The sequence below is a fragment of the Rana temporaria genome, chromosome 12 (genome assembly GCF_905171775.1).
Source record: "Rana temporaria chromosome 12, aRanTem1.1, whole genome shotgun sequence".
Lineage (NCBI taxonomy): Eukaryota > Metazoa > Chordata > Amphibia > Anura > Ranidae > Rana > Rana temporaria.
Genome location: NC_053500.1, coordinates 93,172,691 through 93,197,466, shown reverse-complemented (window position 1 = coordinate 93,197,466; position 24,776 = coordinate 93,172,691). Strand labels below are relative to the sequence as shown.

General features: G+C 48.7%; 1 protein-coding gene across 1 annotated transcript in view; it reads right to left on the bottom strand.

The window, feature by feature from the left end:
* Positions 1-24,776, bottom strand: part of RPL27 (ribosomal protein L27) — a 71,826-nt gene that overhangs the window by 27,381 nt on the left and 19,669 nt on the right. Inside the window, exons 2-3 of the mRNA XM_040331869.1 lie at positions 11,560-11,642; positions 3,260-3,429 (exon numbers count right to left, since the gene is read on the bottom strand). Coding sequence (XP_040187803.1) covers positions 3,260-3,429; positions 11,560-11,640 — 251 coding nt within the window. The 5' untranslated portion in view covers positions 11,641-11,642. The remainder of the gene's footprint in view (positions 1-3,259; positions 3,430-11,559; positions 11,643-24,776) is intronic.

Genomic DNA, 24,776 nt, shown 5'->3' with positions numbered 1-24,776 from the left:
GAGAATTCCTGTTCAGAGCTGAACACATCTGCGAACCAGATGTGATCCCATAGAACAGTGATCTCCAAACTGTGGCCCTGGGGCTGGATGTGACCCTTTGCTTGCCTCTATCCGGCTTTTAGGGCACCATTCCATTCACAACTAACAATAATGATGGGGCACTATTCCACGCACTGACACCAAGGATGGGGCGCTATTCCTCCCACTAATATCAACCATAGGGCACTAGTCCTTCCACTAAAACCCAATGATGGGGCGTGGTTCACTTCCTTTGACACTTGGGCATTTTCTACTGCCAATGGCCATAGTCCGGCCCCCCTAAAGTTTGAAGGACAATAAACTGGCCATTTGTGTAGAAAGTTTGGAGACCCCTGCCACAATTCGCACGGCAGTGTCCAGAAAACACACACGCTTTCTGGGCAGTGCGAACGCATCACACATATGCGAACCAGCCTTATTAAAATCAATGCATTTTAAAATGTTATGCGAATTGGATGCAGTGTAAGCCGCAACCAATTTGCATAGGTGTGAACGGGGCCCAAGACAAATTATTGAAGATTGTCTCGTACAAGGTAAAGGTCAGGTAAAAGCCTCCCAATTCATACAGCCACATATACAAATAAGGGCTAAACCTCCAGCTGGTCATTATAACCATTAGGTTCAGTTTCCACTAGTGCGATACGCCATGCAACCCTGGACACAAAGTTGCATTACAAGTCACGGCCCATTGATTTCAATGGCACCCGTTCCAATCTATGCAACTCAAAGTTGCAACAACCTAGAAAAGGTTCTCAGCACTACCCCGATGCAATCCCGAACCAGAGGCTGTAAAGTTGGATCAAAGCTGCACTCCAGTGTTTTAACACTTAAAGTGCGTTTTTTTCTGCCTAGTCTCTCCTGAAAGGAAGGTATATAACCCTAAGGTCAATGCTGCTGTGTCCGTCCATGAACAGAAGAGAAATAAAAGTTTTCCAAACTTTCACATAGATTCTTTGTGACCAACTTGCGGCTGTCCAGGATAGTTTGAATAACTTTCTCTGAACACCCTTTCAGCCTCCAGGCCGTAAAACGGAAGGTCTGAGGGCTTGGATGCAACACTGGTCCCTGATGGAGAAGATCCTTCCGATCTGGTAGGGGCCAGAGAAGATCCACAGAGAGGGTCTTCAGAGAGGAAAACAAATTCCTCCTGGTCCACCAGGGGGCAATCAGAACCACTTCTGCTCAATCCTGAATAATTTTCCAAACTAACAGAGGTAAGAGGGGAAAAGGAGGGAAAGCGTAGGCCAGAGCGAAATCCCACGGGAAGGAGAGAGCATCCGTCCCCAAGGACCCCGTCTCTCTCCAGTGAGAAAAAACGCTGGCAGTTTTCTGTTGAGACTGGAGGCAAAAAAGTATCACTGCAGGAAGACCCCATCTTGGCACAATCTCCCGGAACGTGCCTTGATGTAGCTCCCAACAGCTGGAACCGATACCCACAGGAATCAAAAAATTTAATAAATCTCCAGGACCAATGGTCCCCACCAGGAGCCAGGTCTTTCTACACTAGGCAGATTAAAACTGAGCTGCTGGATGCAGTGTGAGGGGTTATAGCCAGTAGGACCTCCCCCTAGGCAGTACTGTGCAGTTTTGCTGTTCAACATGTTCTGCCTAGTCTTCTCCTAAAGGCGGCGATATAACACCCGAGGATTAAAGTGCTGTGTCAGTCAATGAATAAAAGAAAAAATATTTTAAGTAACAGACGGCATGGATTCATGAAAGACAGAAGTTACCAAACAAATCCTATTTCTTTTTAGGTGAGCAAAACAAATAAAAGTGTCTGTGGACGTAGTATATTTAGTTATTGCAAAAGCGTTTGACAATTCCCCAAACACAGCTAATGTGCAAGGCAAATGGGTAAAGGGAGTTACCGCTCCAGGTGGGTATGCTTAGCAATCAATGTCTTCTCAGGAGACCAAGGGTGCCGGCAATGCACGAAGCAAGTAGTAGAGAAATTGAATGGACAGCCACACTCCAAAAACTAAATTTTGATGGTTGTCTTTATTGTAAAACGAATAAATAGCACTACAAAAAAACAGCAAAAAGATGGGGATAGCAGCCTACGCGTTTCACACTATCAGTTAGTGCTTAAAGCGGGAGTTCACCCGAGAAAAAAAAAAAAAAAAGCATGAATCTAATGTTAAAATTTGTCAAGGGGAATCGGGTAGTTTTTTTTTAAAAACAAAGCCGTACTTACCATTTTAGAGAGCGATCTTCTCCGCCACTTCCGGGTATGGTCTTCGGGACTGGGCATTCCTATTTGATTGACAGTCTTCCGACAGGCTTCTGACGGTCGCATACATCGCGTCACGAGTAGCCGAAAGAAGCCGAACGTCGGTGCAGGTCTATACGCCTGCGCACCGACGTTCGACTACTTTTGGAAAATCGTGACGCGATAGATGCGACCGTCGGAAGCCTGTCAATCAAATAGGAACGCCCATACCCAGAAGCGGCGGAGAAGATCGCTGTCTAAAACGGTAAGTACTGCTTCGATTTAAAAAAAACTACACGATTCCCCTTGACAAAATGAGCATGAATCTAATGTTAAAAATTAACATTTCCGGGTGAATCTCCACTTTAATCATGTGTAAGGCAAAGTCTACAGGCTTGGAAAAAATAAATAAATCGGTATGTAAATTTATAGAAAACTGGTTAAAAAGACCGAACTCACAAGTGAAACACGCGGCCCGGGCTCAGTTTTTGGAGTCTATACCGCAGGCTGCCCCCTAATCCACTCATGGCCATAATCAAAAGTACTGACCCCCGCAAACCAACATCGGCCTTCTACAGTATGCTTTCTACCCCTGCTTCCACCAGGTTGGCATATAAGCTCAAACCTAGATGGGAAAGGGTGATAGGCCCCTTGGAGGATGAGGAATAGGAGGAGGCTCTAGAATTCTGCAAGGCTGTCTCACCCAAGCTCTGACAGATTGACTCAAATTTACATGATCCATCAGGCATATCTCACCCCCCATGACATCCAGAGGCATAATGGGATTTGTAGTTTTGCAACAGCTGGAGGTCCGCTAATTGCATATCCCTGGTTTAGGAGATATCCCCCTGTATCTGCATGTGCGGAAGACATCGGTACTGAAACAATGGCACGTCGTGGACTGTGCCGTTTCCAGGGAATCAGAGCCGTAGTCCGCAGCCCTGGAAGGAAAAGGGGCACGACGGAGAACAAGGGGGAAAGCATAACCTCACTATGAAGATCACTACGTACCTGGTTGGCATGAGGTGGTTGTAGTTGTACACCTTCACGAATGACTTGATCTTGGAACGCTTGGCAATTCTCTTCTTGCCCATAGTGGCAGTCACCTTACGAGGATAGCGATCAATGCCAGCAACCAGGGCGTGGCTGTACTGTCGGTCAGAGGTGCCATCATCAATGTTCTGTTTAAGAGAACAGGACAATTGATCAAAATGCTGTCTCAAAAGCTTCCTGTATTAAATGTCACAAATCTCTATACAGTTGCTCCATAGACCGTTATAGGTTTTTGTCATGATCCCACGAGTTACATCTGCCAAGAATGAGCATCAAAAACCCTGCATCCATTACCTCCATCCCAATGACAACAGGTGGAATGTGTCAGGTAAGCAGAGTAAGGCCGGGTTCACACTAGTCCGACAAACGCTCCGACATTGGGAGCTCATGTCGCATGACGTGTGAAAATGAATGTTTCCCTATGGGAGCCAAGCGACTTTGCAAATGCTCCCTGTACTACTTTGGTCAGACTTTGATCCTACTTCAATGATATTCAATGGAGTGAAGTAGGATCAAAGTCGGATTGCAGTCTTGCACGCTCCGACTTTGGCATGCGACTTGTACTCTCCTGATCTTGAGGGGGAACTCTACGCCAAATTTTAACAAAAAAACGGCATGGGTTCCCCTCCAAGAGCATCCCAGGCCCATGGGTCTGGGGCGGATTCAAAGGGGAACCCCCTACGCTGAAAAAAACGGCGTGGGGGTTTCCACAAAATCCATACCAGACCCGTATCCAAGCAGCAGCCCGGCCGGTCAGGTAAGGGGGTGGGGACGAGCGAGCGCCCCCCCCCCTTAACCGTGCCAGGCTGCATGCCCTCAACAAGGGGAGGCAAGTGCTCTGGGGCAGGGGGGCGCGCTGCGGCGCCCCCCACCCCAAAGCACCCTGCACCCATGTTGAGGACAGGGCCTCTTCCCAACAACCCTGGCCGTTGGTTGTGGGGGTTTGTGGGCGGAGGGCTTATCGGAATCTGGGAGCCCCCTTTAACAAGCGGGCCCCCAGATACCCCCCCCACCATAGGTGAATGAGTATGTGGTACATCGTACCCCTACCCATTCACCGGGAGGAAAAGTGTAAAAAAATAAATAAACACTACACAGGTTTTTAAAATATTTTATTAGTCAGCTCCCGGGGTCTTCCTGCTGACTTCGGGTGTCTTCTGTCTTCTCCACTCTCTCCTGCTCTCCCCAGTTCCTCCGTCGTCTGAAAGACGGAGGAAGCCCGGGCTGGCCGCTGCTGCTAGTAAAAGAGCTACAAAGAAGATAGCAGCGGCGGCGCAGCCCGGCAGAAGGCACCGGAGAGCGGGAGAAGAACCGGGGAGAGCAGAAGAGAGCGGAGAAGACAGAAGACCCCCGAAGTCAGAAGGAAGACCCCCGGAGCCGACTAATAAAATATTTTAAAAACCTGTGTAGTGCGTTTATTTTTTTGACACTTTTCCTCCCGGTGAATGGGTAGGGGTATGATGTACCCCATACTCATTTGCCTAGGGTGGGGGGCCGGTATCTAGGGAGGCCCCTTATTAAAGAGGGCTCCCAGATTCCGATAAGCCCCCCGCAGAACCCCGACAACCAACGGCCAGGGTTATCGGGAAGCGCGCCCCCCTGCCCCAGAGCACTTCCCTCCCCATGTTGAGGGCATGCGGCCTGGCACGGTTAAGGAGGGGCGCTCGCTCATTTCCACCCCCTTTCCTGACCGGCCGGGCTGCTGCTTGGATACTGGTCTTGTATGGATTTTGGAGGAACCCCACGCCGTTTTTTCGGCGTAGGGGCTTCCCCTTTAAATCTGCACCAGACCCATGGGCCTGGTATGCTCTTGGAGGGAAACCCATGCCGTTTTTTTTTTGTTAAAATTCCCCCTCAAGATTCATATCAAACACAGTGCCTGATATTGGCAGGGATCCAAGTCGGACTTAAAGTCCAGGGCAAAGTCGGATCAAAGTAGCATCCTGTTCATGAAAATCGGATGGATGTAGAACCAATGTAGGATAAATGTAGGATCAGTGTAGGACCAATGTCGCAGAGCAAAGTAGGATGAAAGTCGTGTAGTATAGTGTGAACCCAGCCTAAACGGCATCCACAAGTCCGAAAGATTGATGGTGTAGTGATGGGATGGATAGCACACCATCTACTAAAAATTGGCATTTAAAAAAAAAAAAAAAAAAAAAAGAATAGGATTTTTGTACTCACCATAAAATCCTTTTCTCTTCCGTTCATGGACGGACACAGCAGCAGCAATCTTGACAAAGTGGGTATTAGCCTTCACTAGGCAGAAAACTTGTTAGAAAGTGTTAAACACATCAAACATACAGTACCGCACAGGGGGCGGCCCCTTTGGGTACACAACCCCCCTCCCTGCATCTCGCAGCTTAGTTTGCCAAAAAGCAGTACAAACAAAATGGAGGGGTGGGTACCGTGTCCATCCATGAACTCAGAAAAGGATTTTACGGTGAGTACAAAAATCCTATTTTATCTTCTGTTCATGGACGGACACAGCAGCATTAAAACAAACTTCCCCCAAAACAGAGCTCCTCAACTGAGGAGTTGCAACCTTAACCACTTAACCCCCGGACCATATTGCTGGTCAAAGACCAGAGCACCTTTTGCAATTCGGCAGTGTCGCTTTAACTGACAATTGCGCTGTCCTGCAACGTGGCTCCCAAACAAAATTGGCGTCCTTTCCCCCCCCCCCCGCAAATAGAGCTTTCTTTTGGTGGCATTTGATCACCTATGCGGTTTTTAGTTTTTGCGCTATAAACAAAAATAGAGTGACAATTTTGAAAAAAATGATTTTTTACTTTTTGCTATAATAAATATCCCCCAAAAATATATATAAAAATTTTTTATTTATTTTTCAGTTTAGGCCGATACGTATTCTACATATTTTTTGTAAAAAAAAAAAAAAATGCAATAAGCGTTTGGTTTGCACAAAAGTAATAGCGTTTACAAAATAGGGGGTATTTTTATGAATATTTTTTTTTTTTACTAGTAATGGCGGCGATCAGCGATTTTTTTTTTCGGTACTGCGACATTATGGCGGACACTTCAGACACTTGACACATTTTTGGGACCATTGGCATTTTTATAGCCATCAGTGCTATAAAAAATGCATTGGATTACTATAAAAATGCCACTGGCAGTGAAGTGATAAACATTAGGGGGCAGGGGTTAAGCATGTTCCCTGGGTGTTCTAACTGGGGGGGGGGGTGGCCTCACTAGGGGAAATGACTGATCTTCTGTTCATACATTGTATAAAACAGAAGACCAGCATTTCTCTCCCTGACAGGACCGGGAGCTGTGCTTTTACACACAGCTCCTCGTCCTCTCTGCAACGAGCGATCGCTTGTGCACGGCAGCGATCCCGCCACGGGGGGCGAGCGCGCCTCCCGCAGTGCGCACGCGCCCTTAGTGGCATGCGCGAGAGCCGACGTATAGCTACGGGCTCTCGCGCAGGGGAGCCGACCTGCCGCCGTATAACTGCAGCGGCTGGTCGGCGAGCAGTTATAAATAAAAAAAACTTTTTTTGCTGAAATTACAGTTTACCTGGTATAGAGACATAGTTAACCGATTCCTTTTAAAAATAGATTAAAATCAAATCATATAAAATTTACCTGTAGTTTGTAGTTTCGTTTTTGCATGTTTCCTGCTGTACAGAGCCAATACAGGGCAGTGATGGTTTGGAAAACGAAACCGATTGGTGCTGTGGGGTTTTAGACACACAGTAATCACACCTCCTTGATTAGTGACCACAGAGCGAAAGCTCCCAGTACTGTGGTTATCAGGAAACAGACAACCAGGAAGTGTGGAGATCAGAGAAGAATTACAGCAACTTGAGAGCAAAAACGATTAAAAACGTCCTTTACAAACACTTTAAGGACCGCCCAACGCCGATATACGTCGGCAAAATGACACGGCTGGGCACATGGACATATATAAACTGAGGGAAAACTTTTTTTTGGGGGATATTTGTTTTAGCAAATAGTAAAAAATATTGATTTTTTTAATTTGTCGCCCTATTTTTGTTTATAGCGCAGAAAAAAAAAAAAAAAAAAAAACACGCAGAGGTTATCAAATACCCCCAAAAGAACGCTGTATTTGTAGAAAAAAAATTAACACGCATATTTTGTTTGGGAGCCACGTCGCACGACCGTGCAATTGTCAGTTAAAGCAACGCAATGCCGAATCGCAAAAAGGGGCAAGGTCCTTAACCTGAATTTTGGTCCAGGTCTTAAGTGGTTAAACAGCAGCCTGCTCTTTGCTGCCCACCTCAAGACCGACGCTGCAGCCAAGCTTATTCCTCCTTGATGGTTCACATACGCCACCGCCGTGGCGTTCGACTGGATCCTGACTGGGCGCCCCTGTAACCTCTAAATAAACCTGAAGAGGCAAAGCCCGATCGCCCGAAGTTCCAGGACATTGATCGGCAGGCGGGATTCCTCCGGAGTCCAGCGACCTCGGGCTGACTAAACACCCCAGACTCCCCAAACAGCAAGGATGACGTCCGTTGTGACTTTTTTTTTTTTTTTACTGGATGAACGACTTCCCGGACAGATGTGCCGGTGATGTCAGCCACCAAACCAGGGAAGTCTCGACTAGGTAGCTAACCCTGATCTGACAATCCAGGGACGATAGGCACTTATCCCATCTGGACAAAATTTCCTTCTGCAACACTAGTGAGATTGAGCATACGGAACCGCCTTTGAAGGAGGCTACCATGAGACCCAGGACTCGCATGCGGGGCGATGACCATCTTTGGGATGTCAACTGGCGCACTGCAGCCCGAAGGGTCTACAACTTTTCTACAGGGAGGAATCCAGAACTAACCCCAGATATACTAGGGCGTTGAATCGGCACCAAGACTGACTTCTGAATGTTGAGCACCCAACCAAAGTCGGAAGGTTCTGACAGGTTATAGACGCACTCCTCCAATTCTGAGTTTGAAGTGGCCCTCAGAAGAAGATCGTCCAACTAGCCCACGATATCGATGCCATGCTGTCTCAGCAGGACCAGAATCGGGGCAAGCACCTTGATGAACACCCTCTGTGCCAGGCCAAAAGGGACAGCCACAATCGGATAGTGGTCCTCCGACCGCAAAGCACACAAACCTCCGATGCCTGGTGCATATGGGAACATGCAAGTATGCGTCCTTGATGTCCAAGGACGCCAGAAAGTCCCCCGGATGGAGAGCAGCAACAGAGCGAACCGACTACATCAGAAACCTTTGTACCTTCACAAAAGCAATTGAGGTCCAGGATTGGACAAACCCCATCCTTCTTTGGTACTATAAACAGATTTGAGTAAAACCCCTGAAACCGGTAGGGACAGGAATGATCACCCAGTGTGCCAGCAGATCCTAAACCGCCCCAAACATGGATACCCGATAAGTTGAAGAAAAAAAAAAACAAAAAAAAAAAACTCTTGTACCCTGAGCAAATTACTTTGCAAACCCACCGGTCGGACAGCAGAGACATCCACTGAGGCGCAAATTCACAAAGCCATTCCCCCACCCGAGAGACGGGCGGGGGCAGACCTTCATGCGGACGCAGATTTGTCCGCAGGCTTGCAAAACCAGGGATGCTTCTGTCTCAGCAGGCGCTTTACCAGCCTGGGATAGTTAACCTGCCACGCTGGGCGGATGGAAAAAAACGATTGTGCACGGTGAAGGAGGGCCCTTGCGTGGCGCTCCTTACCCTTTTTGGATTGTGGGAGCAGCATGCCCTTACCTCCTGTGGCATCCAGAGATGCTCCAAAAGTCTGTCGCCCTTAAAGGGCAAATCCCATCAGGGCCTTCTTGGAAGATTGGTCCGCAGACCAACACTTAAGCCAGATCAGACGGCGCAACACCACTGCATAGACTGAGGCTCAGCCTTCCTGTCCGCAGGGTCCTTGAAAGCAAGAGCCCCTTCTGCCGGAATCGTGGTTACCATATTCAATCTGGACACAGGGGCGTCCACTATTGGAGAGGCCCATCTTTTCAGGACACTCCTCAAAGGGGTAACCATTAAATTTTTAGGGACCGAAAAAACTTCTGCAGCTTGTCTAGATAAGAGACAAGGAAACACCCTAGCAGTGCGGGTCAGCTAACGGACCCATCTTCACTGTACGACCAGTCTCGGTCCGCATCCTCAGATACGTCGGAACCAGGTCCATGAGCCGTATCTGGGCCCAGCTCCGCATCCAAATTGTCCACATAAGATGGTGGGGGAAGGGGGTGCTTTTTACCCCCCCCCCCCCCCCTTTCACCTTGGCAACAAAGGCCTCCAGGATCGCCGACATAGCGTCCACCGATATACCTAGGTGAAGAGGCACCAGTTGCCAACTCAGGTGCTTCAGGGGGAGAGGCGTCTGCTTCTGACACCATGCTGACCCACGCACCCAACACCCACAGGGACTCCAGGCATGGAAACCGCCCACCCTCCTAGCTGTCACAGAAACAAGGCCCCCCCTCAGGGCTCACCACCCTAGAACGGTCACCGCACAGCGGCCGTCCACCTCTCACCCGAGGTGATTCTTCCACAGTCACCCGTGTCAGTCTGAGCCTCAGCAGCGTGTGCCTGTTGATTCGCGCCGGTTAAAAGCACAATAGAAGCCAAAAACTACCACAAAATGGCCACCGAGCAGCTGTACTGTAAAACGGTGTGAACGACAAGCAAATGGCCGCCGACCGCATGGAGGGAGAACACAGGTATGCAAAATTATTAATGGCAGTCCACTAGCACCCCAGGAAGCGGGCCAGCAGTGCAGTTCCCCGCCCCAGATGAAGCCCTCCTGGTAGACCCCCGGCCCCCTGCAGCTAGCCTAGCTCTCAGAGCCCAGGGAGGAGGGAAGGGAGGGAGAGAAGAAAGGAAGGGTGAACACCGGCCCCACCCCCCGCTCGACCTCCCCAGGAATGCTTCGCTATATCTGGGATCCAGCCTGTCACCTAGTCGGCAGTTGATAGAAGATCAGAAGATCACAGGAACAAAAAGCAGAAGGAAAAAAAAAAAAAAAAAGTACAATAGAAAAAACTCCAGGAACATGGCAGAAAAAAACTGAGCTGTGAGATGCAGGGAAGAGGGGTGGTACCCAGAGGTAAACACCCCCTAGGCAGTACTGTATAATGTTTGATGTGTAACACTAGGTTTTCTGCCTAGTCACTCCTAAATGAAGGCCAATACCCACTTTGTCAAGATTACTGTCGTGTCCATCCATGAACGGAAGAGAATTTTTTTGGACCAAATCAGATTTTGTTAAGGAGCTATTGTCACAAACCCTTGTGAGGCAAGCAGAGTAGTCTCCCACTAAATGAGGAATATACATGTGCCTGTCACAGGGATGTGAAGACATCCTGGTAAAGGAAGCCAAGCCACACATCAGGAAATAATGGTGTAAGCTAGGGTTGTCCCGATACCACTTTAAGACCGAGTACAAGTACCGATACTTTTTTCAAGTACTCGCCGATACTTTTTTTTAATCTCATGTGACAACAGCACGTGTCAGTAGTTTTTTTTTTTTCTCTTTAACAATGTTTTTAATTTTTTACAATATTTTTTTTAATTTATAATGCTTTAGGGGGGGGGGGGGACCGTGTCAGTGTCTTATTTTTTTATTATTTTCTACAATAATTTTTTATTCTTTATTTTATTTTTTTCAGCCCTGTTAGGGGGGGGGGGGGGGGGGCTTTGGCGAGATATCAGGGGTCTTAACAGACCTCTGACATCTCCCCTTTGAGACAGAGAAAGGGACTAGGGACACATGTTCCCCAGTCCCTTTCTCAGCAGCATCAGCTGCGCTGAAAATGAATGGAGTGAAGACAGCGTCTTCTCTTCATTCATAAACTGAAACATTGTAATCACAGTTTACGATGTTCCAGTTATGTGAATGGACCGAGTCAGTGATCACTGACTGTCCATTTGGAACAGTAAGGAGCTGGATTTACCGGCTCCTACCCCGCTCTCCATCCTGACAGTTCCAGGGGGTGGAGGAGCACGGAAGGGGAGAGAAACACGGCGGGAATACACAATATAGCGGTGATTGGTGCCTGTAACTTCCCAATGCACTGATCACCCCTGACAGTACAAGTATCGTGTGAAGCATCGGAAGCATTTGCCCGAGTACAAGTACTCGGGCAAATGCTTGGTATCGGTACCGATATTAGTATCGGGACAACCCTAGTGTAAGCATCAGAAAAGGACACGGGATAACTGAAAACAAGCCTCAAATTTGTCACAAATGAATAGCAAAAAAGTTACATATTGCACATGAAAACCTGAAATTATATATACCTTTACAATGACAGCTTTGCGGCCTGCATAGCGTCCTGCTAAAACAAGGACAACTTTCCCTGGTTTCATGAACTTGCCCATCTCTGTGGAAAGATTTAAATGTTATACAAGGCATTCCAATGAAATTGATTCTCTTCATAAAAACAATCTTGACAGGAAATACAAATTTTCTCTTCCAACATACATATTTCCCCTGAAAGCCAGTGCGAAACGTCGGTATTCTCCTGTTCCTATTGCTGTGATCTGCTGTGTTCTTGCTGTTGATTTGAATAAAGACAACCCGTTTGGTTTGGAGTGCGGCTGTCCATCCCTCATCTTTATACCAATATTTGCCTTAGTGCATTGCCTGCACCCTTGGAGTCCTATATTTGTGAAACGACCCTACAATAGACCTACCTTGAGCGGTGATCTTCTCTCTCATACATATTTCCCCAATGTAAATGGCTGCTTTGCGTTTTTTTTTTTTTTTTAAATAAAACTGTATTCACATGTTGAGAGCTGGTATAAAAACTGAAGCAATTACACACGGCACCATGTATTAGTTCTAGGAAAGGTTGATGCTAGCAGATAAGTGACTGAATGTACCTTAAAGCGGAGTTCCACCCTATTTTACAACTTCTTTGCATTCGTTTTTACACTGCCCCCTTAAATACATTTGGGATGTTTTGTTTTTGTCTTTTAAAAACTCACGTTTTTATCTGTGAGTGTCTTATTCCCCCGCCGCGGCGGAATGGCCGCATCCAGCGCTGCTATGCCTCCTGGGATATGTGTGTTATCATCCCCAGGCTGGGCTGAACATCGCAGCCGTGGATGAACATCTCGGGGGGCGGGAGGGAGGGCAGTGCCACCCATATAGGTGGTGTCCTTCCTCTTCTCCCTCTCCAACTCCTCCCCCGTCCTAGCTCCTCCACCCGTCCTAGCACCGCCCCCGTCCTAGCTCCTCCACCCACCACCCGCCCATCTGCAGTCTGTCTCCGATGCACGGAGATACAGATCATCAGGCAGACAGAGCGAATCTCTGTCTGATAGATCTGTATGTGATAGCACCGAGCATAGTACAGCCCCGCCTCCCTGTACAGCCCCGCCTCCCTGTACATAGAAACAGAGCTCTGCACTGTGTGTTACAAGTCTAGTGCAGGGAGGCGGGGCTGTACTATGATCAGTGTACTCACATACAGACCAATCAGAGATCCGCTCTGTATGCCTGATCATCTGTACCTCCCCCCACTCTGCACTGGGCACTAACGTCGTCGCATCACTAACGTCGCATCACTAACGTCGCATCACTAACGTCGCATCACTAACGTCGCATCACTAACATCGCATCACTAACATCGCATCACTAACATCGCATCACTAACATCGCATCACTAACATCGCATCACTAACATCGCATCACTAACATCGCATCACTAACAAAATGAATTTATTGACAGTGCACATGTCTGGTATATGTATACACACACCACATATATAACAAGATATATATATATAATCTTGTTATGTAGATATATCTGCACAGGAACAAATTATTTATTATATTTACTGGTTCCTGGAAGGGGGAGGGGAGGAGAGGTTTGCTTTGCATAGATAAGGGGCGGTAACTTTCTCTGACACTCCCGTTGCTATTGAAACCTGATCTGAAACCATTACACTGCTTGTACAGCACTGAGCATGTGCGAGGCTGAAATCCAGGAAGTCATACAGTCTGGCTTCATGATGCCCACACTTAAGATGGCCCCAGTCAATTTCTGTTTTATAAAGTGTCTAAATGCTGTAACAACCTAACAAAACGGACCTTAGTTTACAGACTAACTGTAGTAGAATACATTCAGCTTGTGTATTACAGGGGTATTTATATTTAAAAAGTTTTTTTTTTTTTCAATTTGTGGCCGGAACTCCGCTTTAAACGGTCTAGTGAGCGAGAGATCTACAATTTGTCGCAAGGACACAGATCGAGAAAATCCTGAGATATCCAAATTAGGCTGATAAAACACTGACCGCCAACCTCTGCCAGCAGAGTGTGGAGAATTCTCTTCCCTTCTCCACACTGTTGGCAGAGCAGCGGCACGGTGTGTGAAACTGTAGGGAGATAGGAGCTGTCACAATTGAGGTTGAATGTCAGGGGTGGGCGTGACCCAGCTATCCAACACCTGCCGATGGGATCTGGGCGGGCCGCTACGTGTATGCAGCCCCACCCCTTAAACAGCCCAATTCTTGGCTGGATAGCTGCTGGGTCTTGCCCACCTCCAACATCACGCTCCTCTATCCATACAGTTTCACACACTGCGGCGCTGCAGAGAGCGTTCAGTTTGTTACACCATCGGCTGTGAAACCTGCCAATGTCAACCAGTGGCAACGGCCCAAAAAAAAAAAAAAAAATGATCGGCCTAAAATACCGGCATCATACATTGTACGCCCGTTTTCTAAGTAATCGGCACAAACAGTGAATCTGAACTCCGAAAGGGAGCAGTAGCCAACAGATACACCCGCAGAGCCCGGACCATGTCCAAGGAATGCAAAGCAACCTCTTTTGGATGCGACGGCCGAGGACACAAGGATGGAAGCACAATGTCCTCATTCAGATGAAACCTTAGGAAGAAACGAGGGCTGTGGGCGTAGCACCGCCTTATCCTTGTGGAGGATCAGATAGGGAGACTTGCAAGACAAGGCCGCCAACTCCAAAACCCTCCTGGCAGATGTAATAGCCACCAGAAAGGCCACTTTCTGAGAGAGTGACAATAGGGGGATTTCCCTAAAGTTTTCCAACAGCGGTTTCTGAAGTACAGAGAGCACCAGATTCAAATCCCATGGAGGCAGTGGTGGTCAAACCGGAGGGGTCACATGTTGAACCCCCTGCACAAACTTACTTGCCAATAAATGAGTCGCCAAGGGACGCAAAAAAAAAAAAGCCCCAGGGATGCTTCTGTCCCTCCGGACACCTTGTCGGTCTGGAAGCGCTTACTTGCCGACCCGGGCAGACGAAAAAAAAAAAAACGCTTCCGATTGAAAAAGGAGGGCCCCGGCCTACAGCGTGGCTCCTTACCTTTTCTGGACTGTGGGAGCAACGTACCTTTTCTGGACTGTGGGAGCAACGTACCTTTTCTGGACTGTGGGAGCAACGTACCTTTTCTGGACTGTGGGAGCAACGTACCTTTTCTGGACTGTGGGAGCAACGTACCTTTTCTGGACTGTGGGAGCAACGTACCTTTTCTGGACTGTGGGAGCAACGTACCTTTTCTGGACTGTGGGAGCAACGTACCTTTTCTGGACTGTGGGAGCAACGTACCTTTTCTGGACTGTGGGAGCAACGTACCTTTTCTGGACTGTGGGAGCAACGTACCTTTTCTGGACTGTGGGAGCAACGTACTCTTACCCTCAGTAACACTTAATAATTGTCATCCAGCGAGGCTCCAAAGAGCCCATCACCCGGAAAAAGCAAATCTGCCGGAGTCTTCTTAGATGCGGACCAGCATTTTAGCCAAATCGGGAGACGCAACACCACAGCAGATACCAAGGCTCTAGAATGCAAGGGGGCTGTATCCAAGGCCGCATCGCAGACATCCTTAAGGCCATGCACCAACTGGTCTGCCAGTTCCATGCAGATCGGGAGGCCTGTTGCTTTTCCAACTCGCGGTGCAACAATTTTTGACCATTCAGTAAGCGTCTGGGACACCAGGGCTGTAGCAAACACTGGCCGCAATGCTGACCCCACCACCGTAAACATGGATCGGGCAACCACCTCGGCCTTCCTATCAGCAGGGGTCCCCTCCACCGGAATCGTGTTTACTTTATTTAACCTGTATACCAGGGGGGTCCACAATCGGGGGAGATGTCCATTTTTTTTAAGAAATTCTCCTCAAAGGGGTAACGCACCACCATGTGAAAATGCATGCTGCGGATGTTACCATTCTTTGTAGATAGATTTATCAAAATATGTCAGGTAGGGAAACACCTTAGCTGTGCTGGCTGGCTTGGGAGACCCAAAAAGGGACGACACCTCTATAGATGCCCCCAGTCGTAGCATTTATTTTTAGGGCTGGAGCCAGAGGACAGGAAAGCAGTATACACAGTGAGGGAGCAGTCTGCACATTCAGACTCCCTCACTTGCCGACACTGACTGTCATTGTGGGCTTTTAAGATGTAATTGTCGCCTTTTGTTTCTATACTTTATAGCGCCAAAGGAGCTGTCATTTGGGCCCGCCTATAAATTAAACCAAAAGGCCCCTTTGTTTAGTGGCAGGTTTGAATGACAGCTCCTCGGCGATTTGAAGTATAGAAAAGAGCCAACAATTACATTTATAAGCCGATAATGACAGTTGGCATCGGAAAGTGAGGGAGAGCCCATCTGTGCAGACTGCTCTTCACCTGTCCTTGCACACACTGCTCCCCCCCACAGACCTGTCCCATATCTGTTATCAGAGAGGACCATTGGTCCAATTTGTGATGGCAATAAAATCAAAGAAATTGTAAAAATCTCAATCCAACCCCATCTCAACTTACATTTCCCCAATTCTATGTAAACAGTCCAGAGCTTTCAAGACATTCCTCAGTGGAGCGAGATAGAGAAGAGATGTAGTGCATCTCAGATCTCAAAGCCAACAACTACAGTAAAACCTTTAAGAGCGTTTTGCAAGACAAGCAACATTTAATACATTTTGACTTTATGTACAAGCAATGTCCTGATATACAAGTGGCGTCATGTCACAACAGAGTATACAAGAGAAGAGGCACCTCCAAGTGTAGCAATATGTTTACATTTAGCAACATTGCTACACTTAAGGCCCATACACACCATCGGACTTGACAATTGGTCAAACTTTTTCAATCGGACAAATGTTTGCTGTGAGAACAGACAAACTTTCCGGCAACAAATGTCCTACGTCGGCTAATCCAATCGTGCGTACACAAGTCCATCGGAATAAAGTCCAAAGTACAAACATGCATGCTCAGAACCAATGCTAAAGATCAGACAATAGCAGAAGTTGCCCGAAGGGTGGCGGTAAAGAGCAGAAAAACCATGTAGTACGTCTATTGCGTCACACGCACTGCTGTGTGTATGCATACCAAATTCACAGCCAACGCCCATTCAGAGCAAAATCCATGGAAAAGTCTGATCTTGTGTATGAGGCTTTAGAGACGACTCTTCTCTTTTATACGCTGTAGCTTCAGATGGATTTTACTTCTAATCCCTTTGTGGGAGACTTCCATTTGTGGATGGACATTTTAAAAAGTTACACAATCACATTGTTATAATCTTTTTATATGGACTATAAACTGAAAGACTTATGAATAAATGGTTGTGGAACAAATCACTTGAGTTTCCATTATTTCTTACGGGGAAATTTGCTTTAATATACAAGTGCTTTGGATAACAAGCATGTTTCTGGAACGAATTATGCTCCCAATCCAAGATTTTAGTGTACATTTAAAAACGGACCGACGGCAAGTAAGGGAGCCCGTCTGTGCAAACTGCCCCCTCACTACATATACTGCTTTCTGCCTTTCTCCACCACATTCTGTTTACACAGCTCTCCCCGTTTTTCAGCTCTGGGGACCGATCATGGGACTCCAGCGGCGATCGGGTCCGCGGGTCACGGAGCTTCAGACCGGGTCGCGGGAGCGCGCCTGCGACCCACGGCTAGGCACTTTAAGAGGACGTACCTGTACATGCTTGTGCCCAGCCGTGCCATTCCGCTGACGTATATGTGCAGGAGGCGGTCCTTAAAGCGGTGGTTCACCCTCCTTCACATCATTAGACCATTACAGTCGGCATCGTAGCGCGAGCTACGGTATGCCGGTCTTAAATTTTTAATCCCCGTACTCACTGTGCTATCGCTCATTGAAGAATCCGACTCCCGCGGGGAATGGGCGTGCCTATGGAGAGGGAGGATGATTGACGGCCGGCTCTGGCACGTCACGCTCCCCGAAGACAGCCGGAGTAGGTCTCGGCTCTTCACGGCGCCTGCGCACAGGCTATGCGCAGTCGCCGTGAATAGCCAAGCCTATTTCGGCTATTTCCGGAGAAGCGTGACGTGCCAGGGCCAGCCGTCAATCACCTTCTCTCACCATAGGAACGCCCATTCCCCGGAATCTTCAATGAGCCATAGCACAGTGAGTACGGGGATAAAAAATGTAAGACCGGCATACCGTAGCTCGCGCTACGATGCCGAATGTAATGGTCTAATAAAAAAAAAACATTTTTTTTTTTTTTTTAACAGGGTGAACCCCCGCTTTAAGTGGTTAAAGAGGTTGTAAAGGTTCGTCTCATTTTCTAAATAGGTTCCTTTAAGCTAGTGCATTGTTGGTTCACTTATCTTTTCCTTCCATTTACCTTCAAAATGTTTTTTTCTTTGTTTGAATTTCTCACTTCCTGTTTCTCCTGAGTAAGCTTTCCACCATCATCCGAGCGGTGGAAAGTCATTTAGAACAGCTTTCAGAAAAGAAATTCATACAAAGAAAACAAACATTTCGAAGGAAAATCGAAGGAAAAGGTAAGTGAATCAACAATGCACTAGCTTAAAGGAACCCTTTAAAAAATAAAAAGAATAAAAAAAAACATTTACAACCCCTTTAAGGGGAACTCCATGCCAATTTACAAACTGCATGGGTTTCCCCTCCAAGAGCATATGAGGCCATTTTGGTCTGGCATGGATTTTAAGGGGATGGTATGGATTTGGGGGTCCCCACAACCGTTTTTGCTGTGTGAGGGGTTCCCCTTAAAATCCATGCCAGGGGGGGTGTGGCCTGGACATGGCTGGGTGAGGACGCTTTTGCTTTGAGCTCCCGACCTGCTGAGCTTACTATGATCTGATTCTCATCCGAATACCTGGGGAATGTACTCAAAGCGCAGGAAAACAAGAGGGAAAGCAAAGTCAGTGAAACCAAGTGGCTCCGGAGGAGCTATAGACCAATTTCTGACTCAGCCGCCGTTCACCTCCTCCGATCCCAAGATGGCCGAACCACGTGGGGAGACGAGCACAGCCCATACCCAGGGGAGGCGGTCGGTGTCCCCGGCCGCATCGATGGAATCTGACCCCTACTCGGATGTCCCTGCCGCCCTGCAACCCCACCGATCACTACAAGGACCGGGGGAGACGCGGAGATGTGGGCACCCCTCCCTACCAAAGCCGATATAGAATCTATTATCAGCCGGCTGGAGACCCAGCACTGCAAGGACGTCCAGGAGGTGAGAGGAGAGATGGGCGTAATGAGCAAGAGGCTAACTGCCGGGGAGTCCTTGGTGACTGACCTGGAGAAGAGAGCGACGGCCCTGGAACATCATCAAGATGCCCACATAAGACGCCGCAACGATGCTACAAATGCACATGGAAGAAATGGACAGGAGCAGGAGAAATAATCTCCGCCTGTGGGGTCTCCCAGAGGCGACAGGACCCGAAGACCTAGCAGATACGGCCATCTTCCGCGGGCTCCCGGGCGACCCACTCCCTCTGGGGCTGGAATATGACTGTATACACCACGCGCTGGGGCCGAGATCGCAAGACCCTAACAGACCAAGAGACGTGAAATGTCGCCTCCACCACTACTCCCACAAGGAGTCGATCGCCCGCAAGGCCTTGGAAGCCGGGGTCGTGGACTTTGATGGAGCAGCCGTGAAGATCCTCTCCGATGTCTCCCGCGCTACACTGCAGAGACGAGGCACGCTCCGCCCTGTGCTAGAATTAGCCCGCCGGCATGATGCCACCTACCGCTGGGGATACCCGCTGTCGGTGCTGTTCAGGAGAGGCCACCGCTCCTTCACCCTCCGAGAGACCTGCCTGGTCTGTTTGAGTTCTTGGATGCAGATCCCGTCAGGCTCCCAAACTGGCTGATGTTCATCCCCTGATGTTCAGCCTGGATCACAGAGTCAACGCCGCAGATCGCAAGCTCCTACACCGGAGGGGTCACGCGAGTCATGATGTGCTCCCCTCCCTGTCCACCGGCTGTCGTTTGATCCCGTTTCCTGCCCCTGCACCCCTGCTCTGCCTCGGGTCTCTCCTGCCTGCTCTCCGCTGCTATACATTTCCTGATGCCGCGTGTGCCCTGTTGCTTTCCGTGGCCCCCCCCCAGCTCTGTGACCCCCCCCCCCCCCCCATGTGACCCACTGCCTCTTGTTTGTCACGCTGCTGCCCAGGGATATAGGACCTTCCCGTGTTCTAGACTACGGGTACTGGCCTCCCCCCCAGGCGGACATCGGGGAGACTCTTCAGGGGTGCGGGTCCCTGGTCTTCGTCCTCAGACTGGAGGGACCCATGTGCGGTTGCACATATAGCACGAACTACATTAGGACAGACCTCTTGTTGGGTGACAAACCTCCCCGTCTGCAGCAATTGGACATCACTACCCAGGTACAATAACTTTCATGATTTGTCTACCCATGGAGCAGCACACAATGGCCACATACACTGGGGGCTTGGGCCCCTTACGGGGGCGCTTTTACCTTTTGCCCTTGAGGCGGCTGTAATGGGAGTGGGTTGTCCTCCCCCTCTTTGGATCCGCCCTGGGCACCCTCGCTTGCCTAGCCCTGGGCTCTAGCTGACCTGGCTGCAAGCCTACTTCTCTGCCCCAAAGATTACACTGCCGTTGAATATGCCTGGATATGTTATGCTCCACTGTTTGTTTACGATTCATAATAATTGTTAAGAGATGTTTGGCTGATAACAGTTCATTGTTGCGGTGGGGCTGGTGGGTGTCGACCATGGGTGGGTGTTGCCTAGACATCAATTGCTGTGACATATGGTCGCAGCTGGGGACCGTGTGGCATTGGGTGGCGGATATCCCCTCCCCCCCTTTTTTGTCGGGGGGTGGCGATGGGGACTAGGTGGAGCGGCCTAGGAATACTTGTGGCTTTAGCTGGGCGGTATGGGTCGAGAGCTTCTGCTCGAGGCCGGTCCAGCTACACTCCCACATAGGCCTGCACACCCCTTGGCCGATTGTGCCGAATTGCGCTAACGCAAGTATACCGCTTGCCTTTAGTTGCCCCCCCCCCCCCGATCTGTGTCTTGTCATTTTATCCCTTATTTCCTCCCCCCCCGTTTGAGTATTCAGTTAGACGCGGGCTGAACACCTCCTCGTTGGGAGTTAGACATAAGACCCCTTTAATCGGTTACCTTTATCTCAACACCCCTGACCCCCCCCCCCCCTAATTTTATTGTTCCTCCCAGACCTCTTTTTTTCTTGGGCCTCCCCCCCTTTTTTTAGGAAGTCCCTCTCCCCCTACAACCCTGGTTGAGGATGGACAGTCTCACAGTGTACTCCATTAATGCGAAGGGCCTTAACACGCCAGAAAAGAGACACATGCTGATGAATGACCTAAGAAAAGCTTGAGTAGATGTAGCTTTCATCCAGGATACTCACTTTAGGGAAGATCGATTGCCAGTCCTCAAAAACAGATTCTTTCCCCTAACCTACCACTCCAACAAAACTAAGTCCAGAGGTACTTCCATTCTCCTGTCCAACAGTGTACAGTGGTCCCACCGTGATGCTCTGGTAGATGAGGGGCGTTTTACGTTCATTAAAGGCTCGGTGGGAGATGTGCAAATGACATTTGCTACCATCTACGCCCCGAACGACAGCCAAGACGCATTTGTACGTTGCACTCTTTCGAAATTGTTAAACTTTCAGGAAGGCCAACTTATTCTAGGAGGGGACTTCAATGTCCCACTGGCCCCTAATGTTGACACATCCTCTGTATCAATGAAAGCCCGTAAACGCATTGCCAAAGATGTCCACGAAGCACAGTTGATCGACATGTGGCGCCTCCAGCACTCGGGCGAGCGGGACTACACATTCTACTCCCCTCCCCACAGATTATACACAAGGATACACTACTTCCTAATACCACACACACAGTCAACTTCACGCTGTACAAGATTCCACTATAGGGCTTCGGACATGGTCAGACCACGCCCATACCACAGTGACATACAAGCTCTCCAACAACCCCTCTCAAAGGTCCCACTTTTGGCGGCTAAATGAAAGTCTCCTACAAATCCCTGAGGTTATGGAGGAGGTAAACAGGGAACTGAAATTCTATATCCAAACACGGCAGTGGACTGCACCCCGGGGGCGGTGTGGGAGACGCACAAGGCGGTCATTAGGGGATCTTTATAAAACACTGTGCGCGTATCAAAAGAGAAAAAGGAGAGCGGCTGACAAAACTCCTGGCCAATCTTCATGCTACAGAATCACAACACAAGACTGCCCCTGACCCCCTGGTAGAGGCTGAACTTGCCTCCCTTCGTAATGAGGTAAACAAGCTCCAAACTACAGGGCTAAAGCAGCACTACAAAAATGTCGCCTCATATCCTACGAATCTGGAAATAAATGCGGGCGGATCCTAGTCAGGGCAGTCAAAGATCTCAAAATGCAAACTTACGTTCCCCACATTAAAGCGGAGCTCCACCCTAAAGTGGAACTCACGCTTATCGGAACCCTCCCCCCTCTGGTGTCACATTTGACACCTTTCAGGGGGGTGCAGATACCTGTCTAAAGACAGGTATTTGCACCCACTTCCGGACACAGTTTCGGGTTTTCTGCGAGCAGAACATCACCTTCCGTCTTCCCCCCGTTGTGCTCTGGGAACACTCGGCTCCCAGAGCACAGCGGGAGCCAATCAGCGGCGCAGCGCAACTCACGCATGCGCCGTAGGGAACCGGGTAGTGAAGCCGGAGCTCTTCACTTCCTGGTTCCCTCACAGATGATGGTGGGGGAGCAGCAGAGTGACGAGCGATCGCTCATCCCCTGCTGCGGACGGCGGTGGACTCCAGGACAGGCAAGTGTCCTAATATTAAAAGTAGGCAGCTGCAGCATTTGTAGCTGCTGACTTTTAATATTTTTTTTAGTGGCACATCCGCTTTAAGACAACTACCGACGCGAAGGTCAGTTTGCCACATCAAATAGCTAAAACCTTTAAGGACTATTATGAAAATTTGTATAATATTCCGCCCCCCCCAGAACGCAACCTCTGAGGATTATCTAGCCTCTGCCCGACTCCCCGCGCTGCCGCCGGAAGCTATAGCCGAGCTTGACGCCCAGATCACATCAGATGACTTAGCATTGGCATTAAACTCCACTAAGACAGGCAAGGTCCCAGGGCCGGACGGCCTCACCTTACAGTATTGTAGTACATTGCTCCCCTACCTGGGCCCACATATGGCAGGGGTTGACAAATTTGCTTGGAATCTAGTAGCCAGCTAAAAAAGTTAGGAGCCAGAAAACGCGCCCCATCGAGCTTGTGCGCAGAAGCGAACACATACGTGAGCGGATGCGGATATGAAAACGGTGGTCAAACCACACGTGAGGTATCGCCGCGATTGGTAGAGCGAGAGCAATCATTCTAGCCCTAGACCTCCTCTAACTCAAAACATGCAACCTGTAGAGTTTTTTAAACGTCGCCTATGGAGATTTTAAAGGGTAAAAGTTTGTCGCCATTCCACAAGCGGACGTAATTTTGACGCGTGACATGTTGGGTATCAATTTACTCGGCGTAACATTATCTTTCATAATATAAAAAAAAAAAATGGGGATAACTTTACTGCTGTCATATTTTTTAATTAAAAAAGTGTAATTTTCTCCCAAAAAAAGTGCGCTTGTAAGACCGCTGCGCAAATACGGCGTGACAGAAAGTATTGCAACGATTGCCATTTTATTCTCTAGGGTGTTAGGATAAAAAATATATATAATGTTTGGGGGTTCTAATTAGAGGGAAGAAGATGGCAGTGAAAATAGTGAAAAATTACATTAGAATTGCTGTTTAACTTGTAATACCAACGGCTCACCACCAGATGGCACCAGCCCCTTCCAAGCCAAGTCGCCAGGACCCCATTTCTAGTCGCCATGGCGACCGGGATTTGTCGAGCCCTGCCATATGGTGTCCTACAACGCTCTAGGAAACACAGCGACCCTCTCCAGGGATACCCTTCTGGCACATATCACGGTTATTCTTAAGGAAGACAAAGACCCCACAGTATGCAGCAGCTACAGGCCAATTTCCCTCCCAAACACAGATCTAAAGTTGTTTACCAAGATTCTAGCGACTCGACTAGCCCGGAACGTCCAAACGTTAGTCCACCTGGATCAAGTGGGCTTCATCCCAACTAGAGAAGCTAGGGATAGTACAATCAAAGTGATGAATCTCATACATGCAGCCGGCGTGACCCACAAGCCATCTGTTTTTATAAACACCAACGCTGAAAAGGCCTTCGATAGGGTTAACTGGGATTATATGTTCTCAGTTCTGAGACATATTGGACTAGGGCAGTGATGGCGAACCTTGGCACCCCAGATGTTTTGGAACTACATTTCCCATGATGCTCAACTACACTGCAGAGTGCAAGAGCATCATGGGAAATGTAGTTCCAAAACATCTGGGGTGCCAAGGTTCGCCATCACTGGACTAGGGGGAAACAATGACTAGATGGATCGCTCAGATATACTCTACCCCTACCGCACAGGTTAAGGTTAACGGGATCCTATCTGACCCCCTCCCGATTACGAACGGGACTAGGCAAGGATGTCCGTTGTCACCCCTTCTTTTTGCCTTATCACTAGAGCCATTCCTATGTAAAAATCAGAAAAAACCCAGACATCCAAGGCCTGCAAGTGGGAGACACTCAATACAAGGTCTCTGCTTATGGGGATGACTTGCTTTTCTCCCTTACAAACCCATTGTTCTCCCTTCCCAGCCTCCTCCGGGAATTTGATACCTAAACATATCCAACCTTAAAATCAATTATACCAAGTCATAAGCCATGGGGGTAGGGATACCACGAACTGCTATGCAAACACTGCGCTCCAACTTTAATTTCAAATGGACGGAGACTGCCCTGAAATACTTGGGCACCTACGTTCCGGCTGATCTTAACCACTTGGGATCCGCCTGCTGTCAATTGACGGCTACAGTGCGGATCCCAATCTCCAAACTGCCGTCAATTGACGTCCGCCCCTTAGGGCGGTCCCCGCGTGCGCTCCGGGGAAAATCTGTGTTGGCCGTGTCCCTCGATCGATCTGTGCGGCCAATGAGAGATGATCTCATATGTAAACATATGAGATCATCTCTCATTGCCGTTTTACAGAGGCAGCGGTGCTGTCTCTGGAGAGGAGACCGATCTGTGTCTCTTGTACATAGAGACACAGATCGGTCACCCCCCCCCTCCACCTACAGTTAGAACACTATATAGGACACACATTTAACCCCTTCCTCACCCCCTAGTGTT